At 41.0% G+C, this 11,921-nt stretch overlaps 2 protein-coding genes across 2 annotated transcripts in view; one reads left to right on the plus strand and one right to left on the minus strand.

The window, feature by feature from the left end:
- ARFGEF1 (ARF guanine nucleotide exchange factor 1) overlaps positions 1-6,109 on the plus strand; it is a 118,197-nt gene extending 112,088 nt beyond the window's left edge. The window contains 4 exon segments of the mRNA XM_017896306.1: positions 573-741; positions 2,206-2,344; positions 3,297-3,414; positions 4,674-6,109. Of these exon segments, the coding sequence (XP_017751795.1) occupies positions 573-741; positions 2,206-2,344; positions 3,297-3,414; positions 4,674-4,838 (591 nt within the window). The 3' untranslated portion in view covers positions 4,839-6,109.
- A 1,832-nt stretch (positions 6,110-7,941) lies between these two features.
- The window catches only part of CSPP1 (centrosome and spindle pole associated protein 1), a 136,276-nt gene continuing 132,296 nt past the window's right edge, over positions 7,942-11,921 (minus strand). Inside the window, 2 exon segments of the mRNA XM_017896307.1 lie at positions 7,942-8,330; positions 10,373-10,511. Of these exon segments, the coding sequence (XP_017751796.1) occupies positions 8,119-8,330; positions 10,373-10,511 (351 nt within the window). The 3' untranslated portion in view covers positions 7,942-8,118.

Raw genomic sequence — 11,921 nt, forward strand, 5'->3', positions numbered from 1 at the left:
TGAGATGGGAAGAAAAGTCATCTACCATGTGAGATTTGGAAGAATGTTTTAGCTACTTGAGAAGTGAAAACGTGAGCTGGTTGGCCAGGAACGTGGCCTAGGCCAAAGTCGGCCAAGGTCTGTCAAGGGCTGGGCCAGCACCAAGCCCACTAGTTTAGAGAGAAACCAGTCTAGTTTAGAGAGAAACCAGTCTGCTTTCTCTAGTCACACATGACCGCATGGCGGTTTTGCCAGCCAGTTACTAAAAAGAAGAGGAGGGGTTGTGAAAGAGAATAATTAAAATCATGATGCATGAACTCCATAGCAGTTGAGAAGAGAAGGGAGGACTTGAGGGGCTGAGGAGCGCAGGGCCAGGGAGTTGGGAGTCCAGGAGGGTCTGGACTGATGGGTGGTGGTGCTTGGGGACGAGGATGTGTAACAGAAGATGGACTGTCCCTTACTTTCTGTTAGGTTAGATCAAGCTGAGTATCTGTGGCTTTCTTGTGAAACTGGTCTTCGGGGAGCATTGAGTTGTAAATTAACTAAAATTATTGTGACTGTGTGTATATGCTGGGGTGGTTTGTTTTCCAAAGAGAGATGCGGTGGACTTTGATGTTCGAGTTGATACGCAAGACCAAGGAATGTACCGCTTTTTAACATCACAACAACTTTTTAAGCTACTGGACTGCTTATTAGAGTCACATAGATTTGCGAAAGCATTTAATTCCAACAACGAACAGAGGACTGCCCTGTGGAAAGCAGGTAAGCTATGCATGCCTCACATGTAATGTTTACTGTTGATGGATATGGGACAGATACATACAGGTATCAGAACTCATTGACTGTCTACTGTAGATATCTGCATGTCACTGTGTGTACTTGTGTTCTCTGACCTTAACAGTAGTGAGGTAATCTCACAACCAGGCCCTTTTCTGGTCTGCAGTAAGCCAGATAACTACTTGGGTGAATTTTTTTCCCCCTTGGTCTATTATTTGACCTATATTGTTCTTTCATCTTGTTTACCCAACCTGGACCTTCTTGTTGATAGTTAGACATGATAAAAGCTGTCTTCATTAGGAAATAAATGTGTAAAAGTCACACACACAAAACCTGGCATGAGTATTTGAATGGCTTCTCTGTTTACTGGGAATGGCCAAAGCTCAGAGTGAAGGTGAATTTATTGGGATGTGAGTTACATTTGTTATAGAACAAGTTAGACATTTTAAACAAAAAGTAAGCTTTTATTGTAAACCAAAGTGACATTGTTAATTTTTTAATTTAAGAAATAGAGCCAGGTGCAGTGACTCATGCCTGTAGTTCCGTCTACTCGGGTGGCTGAGGTGGGGGGATTGCTTGGGGCCAGAAGTTTGAGACTACCCTGGCCAACACAGACCCTGTGTCTACAAGAAATTAACAATTAGCGGGGCATGGTTTCGCATACCTGTAATCCCAGCTACTCGGGAGGCTGAAGTGGGAGGATCACTTGAGCCCAGGAGTTTGAGGCTGCTGATCACACTGCTCCCCTCCAGCCTGGGCAGCACAGTGAGACCCCATCTCTTAAAAAAAGAAGAAAGAAATATAATTATTAGGTGCCAAACAGTGCTGGGAGGATGAGGGGCAGCAGAATAAGGCAGAGAAAAAGAAGGGGGCTGATAGTTACCGAACATCAAACTCTATCAAAAGGGTTTGGTGCTTATGTTTGCTTATTTAAAACAGCTGTGGCATTCTTCTTCCCTTTACAGCCTAACTTCTGGAAAGAGTAGTCTGTACTTGTTTTTCCCCTTTTTTCCTACCCAAGTTGTTGCCACCATTCCACTGGGCCTATTCCACAAGCTGATAGACCCTCCTTGTGTCCACACACACTGGACCCATCAGACCTCTGACAGAGCAGTTCTCACTTCCTGGAGGTTGCCCCTGTTTATCTGAGTGCCCTCGTGCAGGCAGAGCACAGAGCCCCTTCTACAGCTTTGGGGATTCGAGTGCAGTTTCATGTGAAGGGCTCCACCTTCCCAGGCCACAAGTTATTTTACGTCTCATATCCCCAACATGAATAGGGAGGGAATCCTGGACATGGAAATCACCTTCACATCAGGCTGCTGTGGCTCCGCTTTGTAAGCAGCAGATGCTGATGGCTGAGCACAAACAAAATGTGCCTCCATACGGGCTGCTTCACCTTTACGTAAGATGCCTTCCCAAACTAATCCCAGAAACTTCCCCTTTCTGCAGGATTCAAAGGCAAATCCAAGCCCAACCTTCTGAAGCAGGAGACCAGCAGCCTGGCCTGTGGGCTGCGCATTCTCTTCCGGATGTACATGGATGAGAGCCGCGTTAGTGCCTGGGAAGAGGTCCAGCAGAGGCTTTTGAAGTAAGACTCTTGAGTGATTTCCATCTCTGACCAGGTAGCCACGTGGTGCCGGGCAGGAAAGGGGCACCGGTGGGACCATGCTGAGAGCTGAGCCTTTGGGGCCTGGATGCCCCTATTCCACAGAGCAATTGTAAAACTTAAATTCAGTCTTAGAGATGAATGTGCTTTAGTGACATGTGGCCAAATCATGTCTAACATGCAGGACAAAGGAGGTTTTCTGTTTTAAAACTGTGAACTGTGTCATTTATAGGCCTTTTTAATGTCCTAAGATAGTCCCATTTTTACAGAACAATCATTTGTGAAAGTGAAAACTTGCCTGCTTGCATTTACTTTGGAAAAAAATATTTGGAGTTTTTCTTAGTGTTACTTTTTTTACTCTTTTACTTTAAGACAACTAACATGTAAACTCAGGCTAAGAATGAAACATGCCATTCAGAAAGAATACTGCCATCTGCATTGTATTATATCTACTTAAGGAATAGATGTTCTGAGGCCAATTAAATACATTTTAGGATTTTAAGGGGTCACCTAGTCTCTGTTATCCCATTTGATTGACAAGACTAATTGATTAAGGCCCCGCAGGGCCTTGTGATCTAGGGCCTCACAAGGGTCAGTGAAGAGAGGAGTCGCCTCAGATTCCAGCCCAGGTCTTTTGAAACTAAGCTTTACATGTGCCACCTGCCACATAGCAGCTTTGAATTGAAAGAAACTTAGAAAATTAGGAAAATGTGGGTTTCCTGGTAAGTTACAATGGCTTCTTTTAACATGTTTGGTTTTCTTCCCAATTTGAAAAGCATGTTTATGTTGACACACCACCTAATGTAAACAGATGGGATCTAACATGTTCTTGAATAGTTCATATTCACTACTATGTTCATGATTGCTCTTTCTCAGTGAATATGGAGACCAGTAGATATACAAGTAACATTAAAGGAAGCCTTTTCTTTTGCAGTGTCTGCAGTGAGGCGCTAAGTTACTTCCTCACTCTAACATCAGAAAGTCATCGGGAAGCCTGGACTAACTTACTGCTTTTGTTTCTAACTAAAGTTCTAAAGATAAGCGATAATAGGGTAAGTATGAGGCTTCGAATCCAGCCCAACAGTTCTAGCCTGATTCACGTCGGGATGCCGGGTCCCAGAGTCGCCGTGCAAGAGCTCTCAGAGCCGAACCAAGCAGTGCCTAGGCTGCACTGCTGCTTGTGCAGAACCACCAGTGGCCTTGCTGTATCTTCCTCAGTCCTCGCTTTTCTCCCTCCTTACCCAGCTTTGTTCACTAATTAGCAGTTCTCTAGGGGATTCAGTAGGTGAGGGATCAGAATCCCTTGGGATACCTCGACAAGTTCCTGGGTTCCCTCAACATTGAAATTCCCATTGTGACCCCAGGAGTCTCTCCCTTTTCCCCATTCTGCTGTCCAACTACCTCATGACCTTGCACTCTGCCTGCTACTCAAGAATACATCTGGTTCCTGGGCCTGTGCTCCGGGCTGCAGCTGTTCCTTTGGCATATTTAGTGGTTTCAGGTAACCCAGAGTCCCTAGTGAATGAGCCTCATATAAGAATTTTAAACCAGTAGAAATAAAGATAAAATACACACATGACTGTAAACATAAGTGCGTATTTAAAGGTTTTCAAAAATGTATATTCTACTCTTACAAAAAAATAGCAACTTACAGCTCACACGTAAGGAAACAGGTTGCTCTGCTGTGACCCTAGAATAGGTTTAAAAATGCCTAGTGATGTGGCCCAGTACTTGAAAGGCCAAGGGCTCTAAACCCCAGCCTCTGTTACTCCACAGCTGACTTTTTTTGCCATATGTCTCACTGCTTCTCTGGATCTGGATTGGCACAGGGGTAGGAAAGGAGGCTGCAGACTAGAGTTCAGAGATAAAAGGAACTACTGTGAAGATACAGCCAAAGTATAGCAATTGAACTGTACATGTGAAACGTATGTAGCTTTGCCTGAAGAACTGTTTAGATTTTCCCCAAAACTTAAAATTTTATGTAACGAAAGATAAAATTTCAGTAACCCATAGCTTATAAAACTCAACTCTAGTTTGTACTCAGTTGTTTTGCTTATTGCCCAGGAAAACAGTGCTAAATTACTAAAAGTTTGTCAAAGATCATGCAGGCAAATGTTTTTCAAAGGATATGTAAGTGAGTAGTGTTTGTATGAAGTGAGTTTTTCTAAGTTCCAGAACCCACAGTCACTGCCTGCTGTGGACGCTGCTTTCCTGGCTCCTGTAATCGAGCCCGAGAGTAGTTTGACTCTAGGCAGTTTGAGGCTCTGGAGTTTGCAATCACTACTAATGGAGAAATTCATTTTCCCTACAGTTTAAAGCTCATGCATCATTCTACTACCCTCTCTTATGTGAAATTATGCAATTTGACTTGATTCCTGAACTTCGTGCTGTTCTTAGAAGATTTTTTCTGCGAATCGGAGTAGTTTTTCAAATATCACAACCACCTGAACAGGAACCTGGAATAAACAAGCAATGATGGGAACTTAATATTTTTGTTGGCGTTTACATCCCTCCGCTCTTTAAAAGGAAGCTGGAGCTGAGGTTTCCTGCCTGAAAAATGATTTCTCCAGATTGCAGTGTCTGAGAGTTACTGGTAAAGATGCCTAGAACTCTTATTCAAATTTGCAACACTCCAGTCCCTTTTAGTACGGGCAGATTTTGTGTGTTATATTGGCCTCATGTTGAGCAGAAAGCCTGTTTAAACAGTGTCAGCTCATGCTCACGGGTCCTTCCCTGTCTTCCACGGCAGGAAAAGCCCCACATGTTTTTGGCAGGTGTGGAAGTGAAACTTACCCAAAGAACTATAGATGTAAAGATTGAACTTCTACAAGAAGTACAACTCAGGAGAGCTGTATTTTGAAGGATAAAATGTTTATAATTGGGGAGTGGGGAGAGAAGAAGAAATTATTGTTCATGGTAAAAGATATTTAGCAACTATGGTATTCTTATTCTGAAGATTTTTGCACACTCAGGCTATCTGAGATACTGGTAATCATCCTGTGAAAAATGTACAGAGATGCAGGTCTGTAATATAAAAATCTTAAAACATTATATAGTTCTTCCTGCACTGTTTTCTTTCTTTATTTTCTTATTCATTTGCTAAATACCCATAATATTTTGTCAAATGCACTAAACATTTGGGTGGAACTTTTTTTATTTTGTGGGGATTTTTAGTTTGGCCCTTTTTGGTGGGTGGTGATTTTGAGGCTTTAACATGCCCAGAAGCTGTTGTGGCCGACACTTCAACAACAGGGAAAAAAGGTAGAAAATATCCCTACTGACAGTAACTACCTGTCACATATTTCTCTTAGGGCTTTTAAAGATGAGCCATTAAAATAGAATGATCCTTTATGGACCAAAACTTGAATCACTGCAAAATGAATCCAGATTGCTGTCATTTTCTTTTCTTTTGGGTGGTGGGGCTTGATGTAGATTTTATTCTATGTACAGAATTTAATGTTGAATATATTAAAATAACAAATCTGGCATGGTTTGCGGAGGTTAGATTTACTGGAAATGTACTCATACTGTGAATTGTGCTCTGATGGTTAAAAGACAAGATTGTCAAGCATTCCGTATTAACAGTGGATGTAGAAAATTTTTTCAGACGGATAAAATGTATATGGTACAGATGTAAAGTTTTCTATGTAAAAAATTCTGTACAACTTTCTGTACAATATTGATTCTCATCTGGCATATTCTAATCAGGTTATAGGTCAATAAAGTTTTTGAAATATTTCATCAGTGCAATCAAAACCTGTATAACCCACCCCCATGTTTCATTGATTCTTTTCTATTAAGGCCAAACTACTATGGAAAAGACATTTTCAGCCAGAACTACAAATTCAATTTTGTTTGGTTCTAGTATTTTCTTTCCAGCTTCCAGCATTAGATCCTCCCTCACACTGTACTTACCATAGAATATTTATTTTAAGGCAGTTTTAAAATTTTATGTATCTTTTAGAGACTGGCATTCACTCTGTTGTCCAGGCTGGAGTGCAGTGGTATGATCACAGCTCACTGTAGCCTCAAACGGGGCTTACGTGATTCTCACACTCCACCCTCTCCAGTAGTGAGGACTATAGGCACACAACACTATACTTGGCTAATTAAAAAACATTTTTTTTTGTAGAGATAGGATCTCACTATATTGCCCAGACTGGTCTCAAACTCTTGGACCTGAAGTGATCCTCCCAAATCAGCCTCCCAAAGTGCTGGGATTATAGGCGTGAGCCACCATATCCAGCCCAAAAATCTTTCTTTTGATATTTTGCATATTAATATTTTGTATATTAATAACCTAGCATCAGGCTACACTACTTGAGTGCTGAAAAGAGCTAAAGTTCTCTTCAGCACAGTCTGCAATATTGTGTGTTTGAGGAGTCAGTTGAAGTTGTGTGGTACATGGCATTAAACAAAAATGGAACGTGTCAATATCATCTAACATGGTTGTGTTAAAGAGGAAAAGTATTCAGTCTTTGCTTTCACACCTCTCTTAGATAATGAACAGTTACTGAACAATGCATTTGTAAGTGTGCTGTATTTATTTGTTACCCCTGAGACAGCGCTGTTCAAGCCCAGCTGGATGTTAGAGCTGGGAGCAACTATGACCTTGCTGTGCGAGGGTAAGTGTTCCACACAACCTGGCAGTTGATTATTTAATAGTGTAGTATTAGGACTCTTCCCCTAGAAGAGTCAGAGGCTTTCTTCTTACTTTCAGATGACAATAGAACAAATCTTTGCTAGTAAAGCAAACGATGTGGACGTCCAGTTAGCAAATCAATCAAATATAAAATTTACAACTAGCCAAAACTCAAAATATCAGTAATTTGTCTGATATTGTCTACCATTAATTACATCAGAGGAAGTATTGGAGAAGCAGTGCCTGGGGATGTTCTCAGCTGTCATGGTTGTGAAGATTCTAATCTGAGTCAGAATTTCATAATTTGAATGACTCCTTTTTTTTAAAAGTATCATTTACTGAGTGATTGGAAAACTCACATGGACTCACTTATCCAAGTTCCATGGTGGTGGAACAAGAAGACGACTCCAGTCTCTCTGTCCTTGACTCCCGGGTATCCCCACCTCTGTTCAACCTCCAGAAAACTAGTCTAGAAAGCTCCATAGTAGTTAAAAAGATTTTAGTAATTAAAATAATTTATTTATATCAAGTAGTAGTAATATAAATTAGTAACTTAAGACAAATGCCTTCATTGGAATAAAAATAGAAGCAGCAAGGTGTAACATTTAACGTATGGCTTACAAGCATACAAGCAATTACAGTTCCCTTCATTTCTGTATCAGTAGCTACAAATGACATGAGATAGGACATCTGATTGCGTCACACAGAAACTGGAATAATCACAGCTACAATAGATGTACCTACCGAATGAATTCTTTTGCATGGAGGTAACAATGGAAAATGTGCCTGTAACAAAGGGGAGTCTGGTTTTACAGGACGGTTAAGACACTTACCTTATCTTAATGACAAGCAGAATTCAACATAACACACAGTAGTTCAGTTCATTACCACCCTAATTTATGACAAAGTTGTGCAAAAATAATTCTATACAATTCTATTATATAAATCAATAATCATGGCCTTATATTTATTTACACAATATATATAATTTTATATACAGATGGAAAAAAAGTAACTTTCAGGTAGGGGCCAAAAGTAGGACATATTATTGAAGGTACAGATTTACCATTCCTTTCACCTTAAAAGGCACTACTGGGTCCAATACAGGTTTATTTTAACCATGTGCAGTCGACAGGCCATGCCAAGTGAAAGTGCCTGGTTTTCCAGGAACCTGCTGCTGCTCCTGGTTCAGCTGCTCTGCCATGAAGTGTTTCAGTGTTTCTGAAGTGCCAGGGCGGAGCCAGGGCTCAGTTGCTACAGAGTTTGATCCGTCATCCCCTATGTGTTGCACGATGTCATCAGGGTCAACCAGTGAACTCTCATCATCTACAGGAGGCAAGGGACACGTGACTCAGGTAACAGGCAGGCAGGAGACATAAGCGCAGGTCTCCTGCAGTCCAACTCATTACAACTCGGCATTTCCCCACAATGTCATATCCTGAACTCTGTTTTGGTTAGACTCACCCCACCCTATTTTGGAGGAGAGCAGGCCCACAAAGGCGTCAATTTTGTAAAACAAAAGATGATCAACTGAGTAAGCTGACTCCATGGCACTAGCAACCAGAGGAATTCCAAGTATATCAACGGCACCTATCCACCAAAGTCAACAGGAGGAATGTAGGTAGTTTTATTTTGTAACTGTTACCTCAGGAGAAGCCTAATGGCTACACATAATTTTATTTTATTTTTTTTAGCAAGGTTTGGAGAATACTCTTCAACCTACAACACTGCTATAAGGAAATTAAGTTATTTTGGGAAAACACTAGTTGGAATGAGATTACTTCCATTCTTAAAACATCTAATCTAAGAAGGCCACGTCCAGTCAATGAAGAGGTAGCTCTTTGTTTCGTTCTTTAATTGAATTTGTACTCAACTTCTGTGTTTTACTTATTATTAGGTATAGTAATAGGAAAATCTGTCTGCCTACCCTGTGATGTCATATTCTTCTTTCTTTTTTTTTTTTGAGACGGAGTCTCGCTTTGTCGCCCAGGCTGGAGTGCAGTGTGCAATCTCCCCACTTCACTGCAAGCTCCACCTCTCGGTTCCACCGCCATTCTCCTGCCCAGCCTCACCATGTAGCTGGGACTACAGGCGCCCGCCACCTCGCCCCCGGCTAGTTTTTTTTTTTTTTTAATTTTTTTGTATTTTTAGTAAGAGACGGGTTTCCACCCCATGTTAGCCCAGGATACCTCGATCTCCTGACCCTCGTGACCGCCCGTCCTCAGCCTCCCAAGTGTCTGGGATTACAGGCGGTGAGCCCTGCGTCCGGTCCCTTGTTTTTTTTTTTTTTTTTTTTTTAAATTACATGGTCTGTGAAGGATTGGTATGTGCAATCAATCCACATCATAACAAAAGCTCCTGCTTGAAAGGACAACGTTAAAGAACAGTGTAGACATTAAAACCTTCTGAAAAGATTCTTAAAATGCTGTCTTCTCTCAGATATATTCCTGTTAAATATTAATTCAGTTTGTTGGGTCTAAAAGAAAATGCCTTGTAGTTGGAAAGAAGACATCCTTTCCTACTGTCCCATCAATTAACCATATCTGCTTGTGTTTGGTATGGAATTACCACCATTAGAACACACCACACCTTGACTGCTAGGTAGACAGTATATGAGTACGGTTTTAAATTAATACAGTATTAAAGGTAGAATCTAAAAAACATCTTGAGATTGTAATGTAGATTAATAGACTAAAGAGTATTTCCCAAATAGACCACTATTTGCTAAAACTAATATTACCAATATGAAATTGTCCCATTATCCCAGTGAGTAATAGCATTCATATAAAAAAGGGTGGTACAGGGCTGGCAGGGTAGCTCCTTGGGTGTCCATCCTGCCTTGTGCTCTATGACTAGCTGTAACCTGCAAGTCACAAAAATACACTCATAATGAGGAGACTAGCTTTATTTGACCTCTGAGGCTTTGTTTGTCCATGGTGTGGAAAGCCAAATAAGAAGGTAAAAATTTTCTTTGTAGTACTACAAATTTACAGCATAAGTGTTAAAGAACTCAGTCTTAAGGCTAATTTCTAATAACGTTTTATGACTAAAGTTTTAGTAAAGTGATTACTATATCATACAGCATTTTCTCTGCTGAAAGCAAAGCCTGGATATATTTAATAAGCAAAAACTATTTTATCTGTTTAGACTCCATTCTAAAATGGGCACCCTCTCTGATAGAGAAAATCTGATGGAAACTTAATCCTGAGGTCTGGTTTTGCTCAATAGTTACTATGTCTTGGGCCATACAACTCAAAGGACTTCAAACTCATTCCATCTATCCCTCAGACGTTAGTGGAAGCCTTGAGTAAGAAAGTTTAAAAGTTCATACAGGATTCTGCTATAGGCCATTACACTTGGTCATTTACCTGTATTAATAGGTTTATTGTGAAGTTCATTCAGTCTTCGCATTCGTTCCTCATTTCTCATTCTAAGCTGATCAACATTTACACTGGATGTAGATTTTAGAGAGAGACCATCTGGTGCTACATTAGGACGACTGCTATCCTGTAGTTAGAAAACAGAACTTCAGAAAGTCATTAACATAAAGTATGTTCACAAATCAGTGAATCAGGGCCAGGAATGGTGACTCTCGGTAATCCCAGCACTTTGGGAGGCCAAGGCAGGCAGATCACCTTAAGTCAGGAGTTCGAGACCAGCATGACCAACATGGTGAAACCCCATCTCTACTAAAAATACAAATTAGCTGGGTATGCTGGCGGGCGCCTGTAGTCCCCAGCTACTTGGGAGGCTGAGGCAGGAGAATCACTTGAACGCAAGAGGCGGAGGTTGCAGTGAGCCAAGATTGTGCCACTGGACTCCAGCCTGGGAGACAGACTGTATCTCAGAAAAAAAAAAAAATTGACAAATCAAAACATCCTCTTGCCCTCAAATGTACATTGTGATGAACAAAATAAAACAAATGGAAATATGGAGCACTTATATTATGGCTCCTATGCTTATCCATGCAAGCTCAGATGACTCAGTCAAGGATAAGGAATAACATTTGTGATGACAGAAATGCTGCCAGTCTGGATAAAGCTTGGGAATTATAGGACACAAAAGGAAAAAAACTGAAGCAGCAGGGGCTGAGACAGTCCAGCTGTAATCAAGGCAGTGTGGTACTGACATAAGAAAAGACACGTAGATCAATGTAAGATTAAGAAGAATACAGAAGTAAATCCTTAACGTTTACAGATGAGTTAACAAAATGCAATGGGAGAACAGTCTTTCAACAAATGCTGCTTGAACAACTGGATGGCCACATGCAGAAGAATGGACTTGGACCCCTGCACCTCACACCCTATGCAAAAATTAAAGTGTATCACGGACCTACAATTAAGAACAAACTGAAAGAAAACAAGTAAATCTTCATGATCTTGTGCTAGGCAATGGTTTCTTAAGTAAGACACCAAAACCCCAAGAGAGATTGATGAGTTGGACCTCATCAAAATTAAAAACTTCTGTGCTTCAAAGAACACCATCAAGGAAGTTAAAAAGATACAGAATGGGAAAAAAGATACGAAAATCACACATTGATAACCAGACTTGTAGCCAGAATGTAAAAGAACTCTTACAACTCAATAGAAAGACAATTCAATTTGAAAATGGGCAAAGGGCTGGGTACGGTGGCTCACGCCTGTAATCCCAGCACTTTGGGAAGGGAGGCAGGCGGATCACCTGAGGTTAGGAGTTCCAGACCAGCCTGGCCAACATGGCGAAACCCCATCTTTACTAAAAATACAAAAATTAGGCATGTTGGCATGCACCTGTAATCCCAGCTACTCAGGAGGCTGAGGCAGGAGAATCCCTTGAACCCCAGTGGGGCAGAGGGTGCAGTGTGCTGAGATCACACCACCACACTGCAGCCTGGGTAACACAGCGAGACTCTGTATTAAAAAAAAAAAAAAAAAAAAA

The sequence above is a fragment of the Rhinopithecus bieti genome, unplaced genomic scaffold (assembly GCF_001698545.2).
Source record: "Rhinopithecus bieti isolate Rb0 unplaced genomic scaffold, ASM169854v2 scaffold_27306, whole genome shotgun sequence".
Taxonomy (NCBI): Eukaryota; Metazoa; Chordata; class Mammalia; order Primates; family Cercopithecidae; genus Rhinopithecus; species Rhinopithecus bieti.